The sequence below is a fragment of the Drosophila bipectinata genome, chromosome XL (assembly GCF_030179905.1).
Source record: "Drosophila bipectinata strain 14024-0381.07 chromosome XL, DbipHiC1v2, whole genome shotgun sequence".
NCBI classification, from domain to species: Eukaryota; Metazoa; Arthropoda; class Insecta; order Diptera; family Drosophilidae; genus Drosophila; species Drosophila bipectinata.
Window position 1 is genome coordinate 846,315 of NC_091734.1, and position 18,772 is coordinate 865,086.

The 18,772-nt window shown below is 40.1% G+C and overlaps 1 protein-coding gene across 5 annotated transcripts in view; it reads right to left on the bottom strand.

Annotated features, from left to right (window-relative positions):
- Window positions 1–18,772, bottom strand: part of rsh (radish) — a 94,054-nt gene that overhangs the window by 26,263 nt on the left and 49,019 nt on the right. For all 5 annotated transcript variants that reach the window (XM_017235137.3, XM_017235135.3, XM_017235134.3 and 2 more), the window contains 2 exons: window positions 1,970–2,079; window positions 1,403–1,568 (listed from right to left, as the gene is read on the bottom strand). In XM_017235137.3, the coding sequence (XP_017090626.1) occupies window positions 1,403–1,568; window positions 1,970–2,079 (276 nt within the window). The remainder of the gene's footprint in view (window positions 1–1,402; window positions 1,569–1,969; window positions 2,080–18,772) is intronic.

An 18,772-nucleotide genomic window follows, 5' to 3' on the forward strand; every position in this document is an offset into this window, starting at 1 on the left:
ACTACTATATAGACGGATATCTGGCAAACTGATAAATAATATTAAGATATGTTCTGTATAATTCCACATATCTGAGGAGAGACGGGCGATTTTTTAATTAAATCGTTTGCAAGTGAAAATAAAATAAATAAAAATGGCAAGAAGACGAGAAAGGAAATAAAGTAAAAAAAAATGAAAACCGAATTGAAAGTTTATGTCAGCGAAAAATGGCGGTTCTATCTGGTTGTGTGTGTGTGTGTGTCTGTGTATGTTTGTATTTGCATTTGTATTTGTGTGAGTGAGCAACCCGACGTCAAATATGTTTGAACAACTTTATTATGCAAAATGCCAAACATTCTCCAACTTGTAGACGTGGCGCTCTCGCGTTTACCCTTCTCTTTTCCTCCTTTATTTGCCATCTCTTTCACTTTTTTTTTCTTTCTATATCTGTGTGAGTGAGTGAGTGAGTGTGTGTGTGTGGGTGGGTGGATGGGGGAGTGAGTGAGTAGATTGCTGTGCGCGCAAATCTCATTTGAATTATAATGATGACGCCATGCACACACATACACTTATAAACTCACACCCATAGACATCCTAAGACTTACGCACACACACACACACACACTGAGACAACAACAAAAAACATAAGTTTATCCTTCGAAAGGGTTGCCTATTCGAAGCGGCTTATATCCTGGCAAATTTTTTTTATTTGTGTTTGGGTTTCGGGATTAAAAACAAGGGTTTTGGGCTTCGCTCTTGAATAAATTATATATTTGAAATTGCGGAAATTGATTAATTTTTAATTTCAAAAGTTTAAAATACATTGTAATTTATTTTTTAAATTTATTGAATTTTTTTTAGAAATCTTACTTTACTTCTATGGTTGTTTCTTTTTCTTTTTTGACGGGTGGCTTGATACATTTTATATTTGTGTTTGATTTTAAATTTAAAAAAGAATTTTAAATAATAAATAAATATAAAACAAATATTTAGAATTCTACATTTAGGGTGTAAAAGTATTTTATTTAATTTTATTTATTTTATTTAATTTTAAAGTCTTCAGAGGAACGTAAAGCCCTTTGAAGATTTAGAAACCATATTTTAAAGTCCTGCCTGCGATAAAAGCCTGCTTTTAAGAAATCACCCTTAAAATTATCAAGAAAAACTTAAAGACTTTATGTTTTAAACGGAAACCATATGAAATCCAATTAAGTAGGAAAATTTGCGCCAATTTAAGGGATATATCTGAGGCTTTGCCAGCAAAGTTTGGTAACCGTGGCGATTTCGAGGCATAATACTCTTGTTGGGAATATGTGCCTCTGCCTCTGCCTCTGTACCTGTGTACCTGTATGAGTGTGTAAAGGTGAGTGTGTGTGTGTGTATGATAGTACCACCGAACAGTATGGACAGACCGCACACATACCTGAACATGCTTGCGGCGGCAGTGGAAATATCAGCGTGGTGGAGCTCTTCCGCCTGGCAACCGCGCATCCGAGGGATTGGGGCTTGAAGCTCCGCAATTGTTGCATGAAATCGGAGCACTCCATTAGGGCCACGTCCGCGAAATGCAGGTCGCACAGTATCTGGTTCTGGAAAAAAAGGGCCAAAAAAATATGTATATATGTCAGAAAATGTGAGGCAAGTGTGAGTTGGAGGAGCAAGGACTCGGCTCTAAATGATTTATTCGCAACTCATTTTTTATTATTTTTCATGGCCCACATGTGTATGTAATTTTGATTAAGGCACTTGCCACAGTCTCGCCTCGGTTCGTGCAACATAAACGTGCATCCGTCATTCTCATTTTGGATGTAATGAGACCGTTTTTATGGTCTCTCCAACCCAAATGAGCGAATGCATTTCAAATGAGTTCATCTTTTATAACCAAAAACTCGCGAAAAAAAAAATTCAATCTCATTAATCAGGTGTTGAACTGGCACTTTTGATTAATTTTTTTGTAATTTAATTTTCATTTGTAGGGGAAATGACTTACCTTGAATCTCCTGGCCCGTTTCTGATTGGGCCCGGTTAGGTTTAGACCGCAGGAATTGCAGCGCAGACATTCCTCATGATAGTGATTGTTGTCGTAGAGCGGCGAGGGTTCTGCAAAAACACAAATCGCATATTGAGTGTGGTTTCAATTTGAGAGTACGTCCCCCAGCCCATTAATTTGCATAACCATAAGCCAAATATTCACCCATCCACCCATCATCCAACACTAGCCGGCACAACACTCTACACTAGACTACTATATGCACCAGCTGGCAAAAGCGACTCAATTACAAACGGAAATGAGTTTCTAATACAAGCAAATTGCAAAAGGATAGGGTCTACATTTGTATATATATATATAGGGGAGAGGAAAAGAGATGGGAAGGGAGGGCAAAAGAGGGAGAAAAAGAAAGCTGTATAGCTTTAGAAAGAGTAAGAAAGAGGGGCCACAAAATTGTTGCTTGTCGAGTTGATGAATGGCTGTTGATGGGTTTGCTTTATACCCTAACCACAGTCTGGCTTATTCCATTTTCCCCTTAAAGTTTGGACAAAGTTTCAGTTTTACGTTCAAAGCTTATAAATTTTGGGTTTTTGGATTACTATTCTTATACTCCTTACTCCAGAAAAACTATATTTTAATAACCATAATGGCCTTACATAGAAAGAGTATATTTCAACAGTTACAGAAACTATATCCTTACTCCTTTCTGTATGTATATTTTTTTTGGAAGGCCGAGGAGTGGCAGGAAAGAGTCCCCTGATGTATATATGTATTTTTTTTTTTTTGGGAGGAGGGCGTCTAGTAATCAAGTAGCTGTAATAATGAGCACGTGTGCGTGGTTCGCTGTTTGCCTCGACACCGGAAATCATAATTAAATGAATCAGGCAAGCGGAAACACATTATGAGCTGACACACACACTCACATGATGGCATGGGAAGGGAAACGACCTGATCATCGCCATCATCATCATCAAAACCATCATCGAAATCATCATTAAAATCATCACTGCTGTCATCGCATCATCAACTCATATGCGATGGTCTGACTCTAAACAAGCAGGACCGGTTGTCCTGTGCGAGTCCTTTGGCAATCCAGCAAATGTGATTCGCATTTCATTAGCCTCTCAACCCCGGCTGCCCGGCCCCCTTATTGGTTTCGATTCAATGATATTATTGTCAAAGCATTGTGTGTGCTAGTGTGTGTATCACAAAGTCATTATGACCTCGTAGTTCTCGTAGTGGCATTGCCTGTTGCACGGGGCGTATGCGTAATGTTTGGTTTTTTAGTGATTACTTTCGTAAGGGTTTGTCTTTTTTTTATATTTTGGTTTTAGTTCTATTTAATTGGCTTTTAAAAATTAAACAAATAACTAAGAAGTATTTCTTGGCTTTATATTTTTTGCCTGCTCCACGGGGCGTATACGTAACGCAAGCCATCACCTGTTGCACAGGGCGTATATGTAATCTATTTGAGATACATCTAAGTTACTTTTTTGCTTGAAATACATTTCCCTCTTGGTTTTCAAACAACTCCCTGGATTCAAAGTTTTCAGTTCAAATATTTCCAGCACTCATTAAAAGGCAAAAGCCCATACATAATTGCCAAGGATTGTTTTCACGAACTTGCCTTGAATTTTCTAGTCGATACAAATGAATCGTGTGGGTGCGGAGTCAGGTCAGCCCGCACATCCTGGAAAGTTGGCCCACACACACACACACACAAGATGTGTGTGTTATGGCCATGTTAGGAATTCCTGGGCAAATGCTAGTGCGAAATGCGAATGCGGGCCCCAGAAACTTTACGCATATTTTTGCATTAATGAACCCACTGGTCTTCCTGCTTCTGCTTCGGCTTCGGCTTCTGATTCTGGTTCTACTTCTGCTGGTTTTTGGCCTGTTGGCTTTTTGGCTTTTTAGCTTTTTCGTTGTTGGCAACTGCCAACTGGCGAATGGAATTTGCATTTGATAGCAGGCCAGGAAATGGACTTACCCCTCCACCTAATTGTTCTGCTTCTGCCACAAAAAGACACAGTACAAAACCAAATACTGCCCCCAAAAAAAAAAAAGAACCTAAACTTCGAAAAACTAATGCAATGAATGTCGACCAGACAGCAGTTGTCAGGCACTGAATACTGAGTATTCTATGATGATGACCAACGAGCAAAACCAAAAACAAAAAAAAAAATAAAAGTTAAATGTAACAAAAAATCTCTATAAACTGCAGTGCAGAAATCTAAAATCTGCAATCTGCCGCAAATTGCATTGTCAAGTGCAGGACAAAAAGGACAAGCAGGACGAAATGAGCAACACAAATGGCCAGGACACTCAAAAGGGCTGTCATTCGCTTCATTCCATGGCAGCAGACTCACCTAAGCTGCACAGAAAGAAATATTTGTTTTTATTACATTTTTTGATAAGAAATCGATAATTTCGATAATAAGGTTTACAAAGGCTTAGTTTATTGGCTAATTAAAGTACTTTTGAGGCAATTTATAAATTTCAAACCAATCGATAATTAAAAAAAACAAGTCTTATGGTCTAAGTAAGTTTTAATAATACATATATGCTTCTAAAATCTAGAATCTAGATATTTTAGTTTCTTTCTCTGTACGTAGCTTCTTGACTTTATATTTCTTGACTTGGCCCATAGAGTACAGTCTCACTCTCCTTTTAGCCCTTTCTGGGTCTTGATTGTTTCCGTTTAATGGGCCATTAAAATGCTTGAAAAACTATTTAAGCTCCGGGCGAATTTTAATCAGAGACGCGCAACAAAATTTTGACTAATTGAAAAACGACAAAATTGAGACCCATTACCCCATTCACCATTTTCCAAGTCCTTTGTTGTTTTTAGGGGGTTTGGGGTTGGGGTTTGGGCGAGTGGGTTGGGCTCTTTCATATTTTATTGCCACCGACTCCTCTTTTCCTTCTGAATTTTCCTTGACTTCTCCCCCCCCCTCCCCTGACTCGGCATGGCTTCTTCCTTTTCCCATTTGCCTTTATGACAGCTGCCGCATTGAAAACTTTACTTTGCATCTGCATTTTGCAGCTGCCTGACGAAGTGGGCGGCTGATGGAGATGGTTGGAGGTGGCGAGAGGGGCGTGTCCAAAAGTAGAGAGTCGACCGGGCTAATATAAATTCATGACTTTGATAAATTACCAACTAATGACCCAAAAGAATGGCAAACTTCTGGTTTTTAGTGCAGAAATCAAGCGTTAACTTTTTTGGCTTTTCTGTTTTGGCCAGAGGCGTGGACTTGTAGCTCTTTTCCTAAAAAGGGGCGAGGGGGCGTTCTAGCCAATTCAAAACAATGGCTGCCTAATGGCTTGTGACACTCATTCTACCAGCCTCCCTAAAAAGAGAATGGGGCGTGGCGGGTCGGTAGAATCGGTAGATAAAGCCAACGGACTATGCACTAAATGGTTGGCAGCCGAGTTGGCTGAATTGACTGCAAATGCAATTTGTTTAGAGAAATAGTTGCATATAAAAAGACTGAGGGATGTTTCGGAAGGGGATATACATACCAGGAAGGGGGTAGCCTTTAGGGGGGTTGGCTAACACTAACTTAATTGAGCGTAAATAATATTGAAGCCGGAGGGCCGGAGAACATGGAACGTGGAACAGAGAAAAAACCAGTCAACGTGGCTTCACTGCACTTTCATTAAAATTTGAGCGCACAGGGGCGGCACAAATAAGGACCAAGGGGGGCTGCGAATTCATCAGAGGCCCCCTCCATGTCCCCTCAACCACTTTGTTGCAAGCCAGTGCAATGGCCCAGCCAAGGAAACCTGTCGATGCAACTCATTTATGCAACTTTCCAAGAGAATCCTTGGCGTTTCGTAAGGCGATCTATCGGAAGAATTAAAAAAAGTTTGAAATAAAAACTTTTAACAAAGCTTCGGGTGTTAATTGGTACGGAATCGGATTGGGGTTCTTTTATGGTATTACGTTTGGAAATCGGATGAAAATTGGCAAAGAAATGGACATTATTCAGAGTCATATTTGAACAAGACAACTTTTATGAAGAATATCTCAATTGAAGGTATGGATAGGGCTCTATACGAAAATCCATGATTTTCAAAGGGGTATCCCAACAAAAATGGGGATGCAGATTTTATGCAGAATCGTGGGAATTCGACCCAGAAATCGTTTAAGGTACTCCGCTTAAGGATCGGATGAGAATTGGGCAAGATATAGCCATCGCAGTGGGCCCTATAGGGGAAAACAGCATTTCCAGGGGTCCCACCAGCAAAAATGGACAAAAAATCGAAAAAATATTTTGTCTCAGGATTTTGATGCAGAATGGTGGAGAATCGGACCAGAAATCGTTTAAGGTACTCCGCTTAAGGATCGGATGAGAATTGAGGAAGATATAGCCATCGCAGTGGGCCCTATAGGGGAAAACAGCATTTCCAGGGGATCCATCAGGAAAAATGGACAAAAAATCGAAAAAATATTTTGTCTCAGGATTTTGATGCAGAATGGTGGAGAATCGGACCAGAAATCGTTTAAGGTACTCCGCTTAAGGATCGGATGAGAATTGAGGAAGATATAGCCATCGCAGTGGGCCCTATAGGGGAAAACAGCATTTCCAGGGGATCCATCAGGAAAAATGGACAAAAAATCGAAAAAATATTTTGTCTCAGGATTTTGATGCAGAATGGTGGAGAATCGGACCAGAAATCGTTTAAGGTACTCCGCTTAAGGATCGGATGAGAATTGAGGAAGATATAGCCATCGCAGTGGGCCCTATAGGGGAAATCCACATTTCCAGGGGATCCATCAGGAAAAATGGACAAAAAATCGAAAAAATATTTTGTCTCAGGATTTTGATGCAGAATGGTGGAGAATCGGACCAGAAATCGTTTAAGGTACTCCGCTTAAGGATCGGATGAGAATTGAGGAAGATATAGCCATCGCAGTGGGCCCTATAGGGGAAAACAGCATTTCCAGGGGATCCATCAGGAAAAATGGACAAAAAATCGAAAAAATATTTTGTCTCAGGATTTTGATGCAGAATGGTGGAGAATCGGACCAGAAATCGTTTAAGGTACTCCGCTTAAGGATCGGATGAGAATTGAGGAAGATATAGCCATCGCAGTGGGCCCTATAGGGGAAAACAGCATTTCCAGGGGATCCATCAGGAAAAATGGACAAAAAATCGAAAAAATATTTTGTCTCAGGATTTTGATGCAGAATGGTGGAGAATCGGACCAGAAATCGTTTAAGGTACTCCGCTTAAGGATCGGATGAGAATTGAGGAAGATATAGCCATCGCAGTGGGCCCTATAGGGGAAATCCACATTTCCAGGGGATCCATCAGGAAAAATGGACAAAAAATCGAAAAAATATTTTGTCTCAGGATTTTGATGCAGAATGGTGGAGAATCGGACCAGAAATCGTTTAAGGTACTCCGCTTAAGGATCGGATGAGAATTGGGCAAGATATAGCCATCGCAGTGGGCCCTATAGGGGAAAACAGCATTTCCAGGGGATCCATCAGGAAAAATGGACAAAAAATCGAAAAAATATTTTGTCTCAGGATTTTGATGCAGAATGGTGGAGAATCGGACCAGAAATCGTTTAAGGTACTCCGCTTAAGGATCGGATGAGAATTGAGGAAGATATAGCCATCGCAGTGGGCCCTATAGGGGAAATCCACATTTCCAGGGGATCCATCAGGAAAAATGGACAAAAAATCGAAAAAATATTTTGTCTCAGGATTTTGATGCAGAATGGTGGAGAATCGGACCAGAAATCGTTTAAGGTACTCCGCTTAAGCATCGGATGAGAATTGGGCAAGATATAGCCATCACAGTGGGCCCTATAGGGGAAAACCACATTTCCAGGGGATCCATCAGGAAAAATGGACAAAAAATCGAAAAAATATTTTGTCTCAGGATTTTGATGCAGAATGGTGGAGAATCGGACCAGAAATCGTTTAAGGTACTCCGCTTAAGGATCGGATGAGAATTGAGGAAGATATAGCCATCGCAGTGGGCCCTATAGGGGAAATCCACATTTCCAGGGGATCCATCAGGAAAAATGGACAAAAAATCGAAAAAATATTTTGTCTCAGGATTTTGATGCAGAATGGTGGAGAATCGGACCAGAAATCGTTTAAAGTACTCCGCTTAAGGATCGGATGAGAATTGGGCAAGATATAGCCATCGCAGTGGGCCCTATAGGGGAAAACAGCATTTCCAGGGGTCCCATCAGGAAAAATGGACAAAAAATCGAAAAAATATTTTGTCTCAGGATTTTGATGCAGAATGGTGGAGAATCGGACCAGAAATCCTTTAAGGTACTCCGCTTAAGGATCGGATGAGAATTGAGGAAGATATAGCCATCGCAGTGGGCCCTATAGGGGAAAACAGCATTTCCAGGGGATCCATCAGGAAAAATGGACAAAAAATCGAAAAAATATTTTGTCTCAGGATTTTGATGCAGAATGGTGGAGAATCGGACCAGAAATCGTTTAAGGTACTCCGCTTAAGGATCGGATGAGAATTGAGGAAGATATAGCCATCGCAGTGGGCCCTATAGGGGAAAACAGCATTTCCAGGGGATCCATCAGGAAAAATGGACAAAAAATCGAAAAAATATTTTGTCTCAGGATTTTGATGCAGAATGGTGGAGAATCGGACCAGAAATCGTTTAAGGTACTCCGCTTAAGGATCGGATGAGAATTGAGGAAGATATAGCCATCGCAGTGGGCCCTATAGGGGAAATCCACATTTCCAGGGGATCCATCAGGAAAAATGGACAAAAAATCGAAAAAATATTTTGTCTCAGGATTTTGATGCAGAATGGTGGAGAATCGGACCAGAAATCGTTTAAGGTACTCCGCTTAAGGATCGGATGAGAATTGGGCAAGATATAGCCATCGCAGTGGGCCCTATAGGGGAAAACAGCATTTCCAGGGGATCCATCAGGAAAAATGGACAAAAAATCGAAAAAATATTTTGTCTCAGGATTTTGATGCAGAATGGTGGAGAATCGGACCAGAAATCGTTTAAGGTACTCCGCTTAAGGATCGGATGAGAATTGAGGAAGATATAGCCATCGCAGTGGGCCCTATAGGGGAAATCCACATTTCCAGGGGATCCATCAGGAAAAATGGACAAAAAATCGAAAAAATATTTTGTCTCAGGATTTTGATGCAGAATGGTGGAGAATCGGACCAGAAATCGTTTAAGGTACTCCGCTTAAGCATCGGATGAGAATTGGGCAAGATATAGCCATCACAGTGGGCCCTATAGGGGAAAACCACATTTCCAGGGGATCCATCAGGAAAAATGGACAAAAAATCGAAAAAATATTTTGTCTCAGGATTTTGATGCAGAATGGTGGAGAATCGGACCAGAAATCGTTTAAGGTACTCCGCTTAAGGATCGGATGAGAATTGAGGAAGATATAGCCATCGCAGTGGGCCCTATAGGGGAAATCCACATTTCCAGGGGATCCATCAGGAAAAATGGACAAAAAATCGAAAAAATATTTTGTCTCAGGATTTTGATGCAGAATGGTGGAGAATCGGACCAGAAATCGTTTAAAGTACTCCGCTTAAGGATCGGATGAGAATTGGGCAAGATATAGCCATCGCAGTGGGCCCTATAGGGGAAAACAGCATTTCCAGGGGTCCCATCAGGAAAAATGGACAAAAAATCGAAAAAATATTTTGTCTCAGGATTTTGATGCAGAATGGTGGAGAATCGGACCAGAAATCCTTTAAGGTACTCCGCTTAAGGATCGGATGAGAATTGGGCAAGATATAGCCATCGCAGTGGGCCCTATAGGGGAAAACAGCATTTCCAGGGGTCCTACCAGGAAAAATGGACAAAAAATCGAAAAAATATTTTGTCTCAGGATTTTGATGCAGAATGGTGGAGAATCGGACCAGAAATCCTTTAAGGTACTCCGCTTAAGGATCGGATGAGAATTGGGCAAGATATAGTCATCGCAGTGGGCCCTATAGGGGAAAACAGCATTTCCAGGGGTCCCATCAGGAAAAATGGACAAAAAATCGAAAAAATATTTTGTCTCAGGATTTTGATGCAGAATGGTGGAGAATCGGACCAGAAATCGTTTAAGGTACTCCGCTTAAGGATCGGATGAGAATTGGGCAAGATATAGCCATCGCAGTGGGCCCTATAGGGGAAAACAGCATTTCCAGGGGTCCCATCAGGAAAAATGGACAAAAAATCGAAAAAATATTTTGTCTCAGGATTTTGATGCAGAATGGTGGCGAATCGGACCAGAAATCGTTTAAGGTACTCCGCTTAAGGATCGGATGAGAATTGGGCAAGATATAGCCATCGCAGTGGGCCCTATAGGGGAAAACAGCATTTCCAGGGGTCCCATCAGGAAAAATGGACAAAATATCGAAAAAATATTTTGTCTCAGGATTTTGATGCAGAATGGTGGAGAATCGGACAAGAAATCGTTTAAGGTACTCCGCTTAAGGATCGGATGAGAATTGGGGAAGATATAGCCATCGCAGTGGTCCCTATAGGGGAAAACAGCATTTCCAGGGGTCCCATCAGGAAAAATGGACAAAAAATCGAAAAAATATTTTGTTCGTGGGGTTTGCTGTAAAATTATGGAGATTCGAGTTAAAAATCGTTTGACGTATTTGTCTTGAGGATCGAACGAAAATTGGCCAAGATATTGTCCCGGTTAGGAGTCAGAGGTAACCACCCATTATGTAGTAAAATTTTGAATTCCATCGGAATACCTGAAACAGTTGGTCTGCTCCTTGAGTGAGGCAAGTGAGCCAGCCAAGTGCGTGTGTGGGCATCCAAGGATATCGCAGGATAACCCACAAAAGGACAATTATCGCCAGCAGCAGCGGGCTGTCATTAGCCTTGTGAGAACCGCAGCACGCCTTGCATGTCAGAGTTCGGTTTGTCGCATTTGGCTGATTAGTGCAGTGCAATTAAATTGAAGCATATCATTTACCCAAATTGCAGGCAACCACTCTTGCCACTAGCACCGTTCATGCCACTCACCCCTCACTATGCACTGGCAGACTCATGCCACCCTTACCACAGTTGCCGCAAAGTTTCCCTGCTGTCACCGGGTCATGTGGGTCACTCGGGTCAAAGGGAAAAATGTGGGCAAAGGCATCAGTAGGTGGTGCAGTTACATACGTGCGTATTTATGGGTCAACCGGGACCACAGGATACTCCAGTGCATACACACACACACACACTGGGACTCGCCCTTATTACGCAAAGGAAACGGAAGTTTGTCAAAGTGCAGTACGGCTCTTATGCTTCCTGCTGCGAAAAATCTGCCCCGCCGATTGGCCAATAAAATAAATAAGTCTCCCTCCTACGAGATGCTTAAAAAATAATCTGTAGAAACAGTGGGAAATCATTTAGGGATATTTAAGTTTTAAAATATGTTTAAGACTTAATTAAATTGTTTCTCTTTGAAAACCTTAAAATTCTTAATTGAATTGCACTGCAACCTGGTAACCTTTATTTCTTTTCCGCTTTTTTAAATCTCAGTGGCATAATTTTTCTAAAAACCAAAACAGAAAACCCTAAAGCCACAGGATAAAAATACATATAAAAGATGAAAAAAAAAACGACTATATGTATTTCTATATGTATGTATATATATAGAAAGGCAAATAGGAGAAGAAGTATGCAACATAAATTCCAAAGTCGGCACGTAAAATGTTTTTTGTGGCAACGTCGGGCGCGCATAATGCGGCTTTTAATGGAATTAACGTGCGCAAAAATGTTTCGCTGCCGTTGACTAAATGCCCCAAAGCTGGCGCACCACCCCGCCCCGCTGCGCTGCCACTGCTCCATTGGGTCCTCCTCTATCTGCCACAAGGACTCTCGCACGTACACATATCGACTCCATTGGAAAGTAGAGGAAAGGCGGGAGGACGAACAAAAAATGGATTTAAGGCTCAGTGCGCACCATGTACGAATGAGTTGTGATTAATTTTTTTTTTGGGGGGCGACCACAAATTTGATTTATAAACATGAGACGGAATTTTCACACTTGTTGAATGGGCCCAAGAAAAATGGCAGCCAAAACAAAAAAAAAAAATATAAGACGAAAAGGACATTGCGTGCCAAGTTCTGATAATCGACCATGCCGCACAAGATTCTAGGATTTATTATGGCAGGATGCCTCGTTAGGTTATAATTAAGTTTTAGAGTTTTTTGTTTTTTGTTTTGTTTTTGTTTTCAAAATTTATAGGAAATAAATTATAAAAAAAAACAAAAGGTTTAAAATAATAAATAAGAAAATCAGTCTTGGGATATAGGGACGCCGTCAAATAGGCACCAATGCTCGATTTGAAAAATTATTATAAAAAAATAAAACATCAAAAACAGAAATAAAATTCAAAAAAATAAAACCTACTTTGGTATTTTTGGGAGCTTAGTCCTTAGAGCTCGAAGCCCCGGACCCAACTGAAGAAATAAATTCAAATAATTCATGGATGGCAACACCACTTGCGGTCCAACCCAGGATCCACCGATTGGGATGAGGAATTCAAATTAGGAAATTTAAACAGAAGGTTTAAAATAATAAATAAGAAAATCAGTCCTGGGATATAGGGACGCCGTCAAATAGGCACCAATGCTCAATTAGAGAAAATAATTATCAAAAAACAAAATATTTAAAATAATAAATAAGAAAATCAGTCCTGGGGTATAGGGACGCCGTCAAATAGGCACCATGGCTCGATTAGAAAAAATAATTATCCAAAAACAAAAGATTTAAAATAATAAATAAGAAAATCAGTCCTGGGATATAGGGACGCCGTCAAATAGGCACCATGGCTCGATTTGAAAAAATAATTATCAAAAAACAAAAGATATAAAATAATAAATAAGAAAATCAGTCCTGGGGTATAGGGACGCCGTCAAATAGGCACCATGGCTCGATTTGAAAAAATAATTATCAAAAAACAAAAGATTTAAAATAATAAATAAGAAAATCAGTCCTGGGATATAGGGACGCCGTCAAATAGGCACCAATGATCGATTAGAAAAAATTGAAAGCGTGCCAATTTCTGATAACCATGCCACCCAAAGCCAACAATCCAAGTTCTAGAATTTATTATGGCAGGATGCCTCGTTTGGTCATAATTAAGTTTTAGATTTGTTATCAAATTTTTTGGGAAATAAATTATAAAAAAAAATAAAAGGCTTAAAATAATAAATAAGAAAATCAGTCTTGGGGATATAGGGACGCCGTCAAATAGGCACCATGGCTCGATTAAAAAAAAATAATCAAAAAAAATAAAAAATCAAAAACAAAAATAAAATTTGGGAGCTAAGTCCTTAGAGCTCGGAGCCCCGGACCGAACTGAAGAAATAAATTCGAACAGCTGGGCCTTATATATTTTTTTCAAAGAAGAAAAGTCAAAGCCTACGTTGGTCACTACCTTGGTCACAAGGAAGCCAAAGCACTTTACTGCCCTTTAATGATTTGGCCACACTTAAAGCATGCCACACTTAAATGGCCACACTTAAATGCTGTCAAATTTGAATTTTTAAAACACCAACCATAGGTGAAAGACGCTAAAATTGTAGTCTTCATTACTTTATAGACTTCTTGGTATAGACATTTCAGTGTGTTTTAATTTTCAGTGTTACAGTTTTAATTTTTATGTTTATATAAACTAATTTAACACAATCTAAAAAAAAAACAAAATTCAAAATACTTAGACTCTATCCTATCAACTTATGTTTGGTCACAAAAGAATCTGGGATTAAGTCCTGGCAATACTTTTTTGGCTAATTGGGCCCAGGAGGAGCTTAGGATGAGAGGACAGAAAATCCAGGACACTGTAGAACCACTACTGTGGAACTGGGGGCTGGCAGATGAAAATAATTACAAACCAGTTTACTCAATGAAATTCGAAATGATTTACAGGAAAGGAAATGGAAGCAAAAGCAAAAGTTTGACATTGATTGAGCGAAGGATGTGTGAGGAAATGGCGCAGATTGCCGGCCAGGCTAATGGCCAGGACCTCCTCCTCTAGCTAAACTGATATCCTTGCAGACACGCAGGTTTTCGTGAATATTAAAAAAGAGCCCGAGAATAGGGAAAGAAAAGATATCAAATACAGAGAAAGAGAATGGGATGAAATAAGAAGAAAAGTTTTGATCAAGTTTTTTCGCACGCAAAAATAAGATTTTCACACGCACATATCCTTTGTAGTCGAAAAATGTGAGAGGGTGTGAGTGTCTAAGGAGGGTGTGTGTGAGTGGGCGTGTCTCATATAAGAAAACTTGCAAGCTCACAACCATTTCAAAACTGAATTAACTTTTGTTGCACTTTTGGGTTACTTACACCCTCCAGGCCATACATATCGTTTATTTCCCTTTTTTTTTCGACATCTATATATGTATTTGTGTTGGGCAAGTTTTTATGTAAATTTTGTGCTGGGTTATCCTGAGAAGGGATTCACACATTGGCCATTCGACAAGTGGCATCTGGGGACGAAAGGATCTGCCACTAATTCGTGTTCGGAGATTAAAAGAATGAATACGAGTATGGTTTGTGGATGCCACAAGGATTCCCAGATGCCTCTGGAAAGGACCACTAAAAACTGGAGGATTACCATCGGATAACTAGGGGATTCCTTTGAAATTACTTTTGTATTGTTTTAAAAAGAAGCAGCTATTGCTTGGCTCACGAAATAGCCCTTTATTGATTTCCTGTCTAGCTTCCTCGAGAGAAAGCAATTTAGAAATCATTTTAATGAGACCATATAATAAGGATCTAATGGGCCTCGATAACTCTGGGCTAGTAAAATCGAAACGGGCGCCTGGTAATCGGCCTTAAATAGTCCTTGTTCTTAAACGATGTGTACTTGCTGTTTGCCTTATCATGCGAGGCCAGGAATTAATTAAATTCTTAGCGTCTGGCAGCAGCGACTACAGGGAAATGAAAGCAATAACTTCAAACTTCAACACCAGGACAGAGGACAGAGGACACTAGGACACAGGACTATACTATACATGTACACGCTTCGAAAGTACGGGGCGGGGGGGAGGAAGGCCAGACATTGTAAGCATTGCTGGTTAATGGGTCAGGTGATTTTCTATTGTCCTCGCCGTTGTCCTCTTTCCCGCCGGACTGCATGTTTAATCCAAATTACTAAAATACACACACAGACACACAACATAGACATACACCAGAGAACGGCAACTTGCCACTCGCACAATGAGTGGCACGAAAAACACCGGGTATTTTAGGCACCCGAGTGTCTTTTATGCACGAAGTTTTGTGCATGAGTATTTACCATGCACGAAACTTCGGGTGTCTGGAAACACCCATGATTTCGGGTGCTTGCCTTTTTTTTACCCAGTAAGTTTCTTATGGGTGGATCGCAGGCACAAACAAAAAACGGATGGGTGGATCGCAGGCACAAATAAAAAACGGATGGGTGGAAGAAAGGCACAAAAAGAAGATCATAAAACGATCGTAGGAAAGGGTTCTAGGAACCCGTGCACGAAGTCTAGACGCTTAGGTAGTTAGAAAAGGACAGAAAGGAAAGAAAAGGAAAAGGACAAAATCTTCAACGATCATTTTTTTTACCATTTTTCTCTTTCCACTTTTTTTTTAGGGTGGCTGGTATGATCCGAACAACAAGACACATAGGCACAAAATCATGGGTGGAAGAAAGGCAATAGGCACAAAATCATGAGTGCAAGAAAGGCAATAGGCACAAAATCATGAGTGCAAGAAAGGCAATAGACACTTAGTACTCATCCAAAAATTGTGTGTGTCGTTCTTGCCTTTTTTGTTTTGTGTGGCGAGTGGTACTCGCACACAAATTTTTATGGGTATGCATAGGGTGTCGAAAAGTGTCACCCGTGCCGTTCTCTGACATACACATACATGGACGCAGTGGTCCTTTGTTTGCTTACATGCATGTGTGGGTGTGGTATTAAGTCTGTTGTTTGTAGTGGTAGGTGGTGGTCTTTTCTAGGGATGTTTTCTCGAGAGTTTAATACCAATTAGATATATCGAATCTTTTAAGGGGTTTCGTTAGATATTTATCGATTATATCGATGACTTTTTCGTCTGCTTTGTTGGTTAATAATCATCTGAATTAATTGGACGTTTGCTTAGATTATTATTTATATACGTTTTTATAAGAAAGGTTATATATGTTTTAATGTATTTCAAGGTTTATTATTTAAAGAATTTTTTAGAGGTCCAGCTTATCGATTATATCGATTATTATCATAGTGTTTTGGAGCTGGAGCTCCAAAGAAAGCGATTTCAATTCGAATTCCCAAGCTCCCAAACTCTATATATTTCTACAACTCTAGCATTCATAGTTTATAATTTCTCTATAATTACTCGGTTATTACTCGAAATTCGGTTATCGATAGTATCTTGTACCATCTCTAGCATTAATGGCCGTAATCCTGGCCTCCATTTTGTCCAGTCTTGTTTGCTGTATTTTAATGAATCTATGAGTCGAGCATTCTGTGTGCGGTGTTAATTGAGCCAAAGTCAAACATTCTGAACGGTCTGCGAGCACTGCGAGCAGCTAACCCATCACCCACCTGAAGAAACGGACTCCGCCCACCCACCACCACCCATCGCCTTACTTCAATTAGTGCGAGGCAGAATTAAGGCTTTACCCTTATATATGATTTTTTTGTACCTTTGCGTGCCCTGAGTCTTGGTGTTAATTTGATTTTATGAAAAAAGCCTTAAAGGCAAAGGTCTTCGGCAAAGGTGTGCTACTTTCTTTTTAATTTTTTTTTAAATAAAAATAAGTTATGGGAAATAGTTATCAGTGGGCAGGTTCTCCATGGAGAAATATTGATTTCCTGGAGCATTAGGGCTGACTGATGGCCGAAGCACCCTGTTGGGCGTACAACAGTGCGTATGATTGACGAAAAGACCACCAGGCGGCTACGCAATTTGGTTAGTCGATTGTGTCGATGAGTATGGAATGGGGAGAAAGTGTATGTGGGTGTGGGAGAAAGTGGAGAAAGTACAAGCCGAAGAAACAACAACAATTGACAAGCATCTTGTTTGGCAAATAAACGCGAGCCATTACCACGAAACTAAAATGCTGTCTCAATATTATTATTATTATTATTATTATCATTTCTATGGCATTTCTGGCTTTTCCTTTGCTTTTCTTTTTCGGTTTTTCGTTTTATGTCGGTCTTGTTATTTTTTTGTTGCCACTTTTTATGCGGCACTCCAGTTACTCCACTCCAGCCGCTTCGTGTTTGACTGTCAAATATTTCAACAGGCCCGAAGTGACAGCTGTTAATGGCATTATGCGTTGGTGCGGTATGCCTCGCCCACACCAGGATACCATTCAGGTGGATAGAGAGGGTCCTTCATCATTATTGTCACTTTGAAAAGTTTCAAATATGTATTTTGATACTCCGACTTTGGCGGCATCAGCTGTTAATTCGTTTGATTACCAGCCGTTTTATGATCTCAAGACAGGCGGGCCCGAAAATAAAAAAATGAAATAAAATTCACTGCCATTAGGTCAGCCCATCAATCAGACCATCCAATGCCAGGGCCATCAATCAAATCAATCAGGAGGAAAACACAAATATACATCTTGTTTTCCAAGGAAGAAAACGCGAAACTTTAATTCGATAAATCAATCTTGCTCGGCCAATCAATTAGGCTTCGACACAAAAAAATACAAACAACAAATTTGTTTTCTTGACCTTGCTGATGAACTTTTGTAGTTAACAAGTACCGGATATTGTACACCGTGCAGGTTAAAGGTAAAACTTATTGGAAGGGTTTTAAAAATTAAATCCATTGAACCGAACCTAAATGAAATTATCTCTTCTCTATATTTTTCCCCTTCTGACCTGTATGTTTGATCATAAATTAACATTAATTTCGTGCCACAAAAGCAGAAAAACCAACCCCTGACCCGTGACCCATTAGCCATAACCTCTGGGAGTCCTGTTTCCCGACCCTGTTTGCTTTTGCCTTTTCGTGCATACTCTCGTATATCGTAAAAACGCAATTATAAAAATTAATGTAATCGATGGGCAGTTGAGATACTAATTGGACTACCAGCCAATGGTAATTGCCAATTGTTCTTGATAATCCTTTGCCGTGTTCTTTTGATTAACTATATAGCCCCCAACTATTATAACTTAATGGATTAAAAATGCTTTAACTTTAATGCTGATTATCCTTGACTTCTGGGTGTCCTGTTTTTTGTTTTTTCGTTTGTGTCAGAAGACAGATAAATGAAATTGGTAGCCAAAACCAGAGACTAATTGCTTTAATTGATTCAAGTGATTTGGCTTTCCTTTTGCTTCTTTTTTTTGTGTGTGTGTGAGTGTCCTTACACTTGGTATTAATTAGTGAACGAATGTCGACCGTCTGGCAGGACATCTCCTCCAATCGTAAATCCCTGGCAGGACAAATAATTGAGCCTTGGTTTCGGGGGGAAACTTTAAGATGCTCCTCAATTTCGTAGCTTAAAGTATCTGATTATCTGACAAAAGGATTTCATTGATTTTCTGCGAGAAAGAAATGAGCTAACGCCCCCCCGAAGCAAGGAAACTAATTTTCATAATTCGGATATTCCGCCCGTAGATTGAATATTAAATGAGGCATACAGGACACACTTTCGCCAGCTGCCTCGCCAACAATAAATTATCACCGACACCCCGCGTCCGCCAAAGTGGCAGACAACTTTTAATCAATAAATTTTTGCATTTCAATGCCACCAATGCCAACCGTTGCCACAATGCCACAAAATGTTCTACGAAAGTTTGCCAAAAAAACCAGGATAGCTTGCTTCGCGAA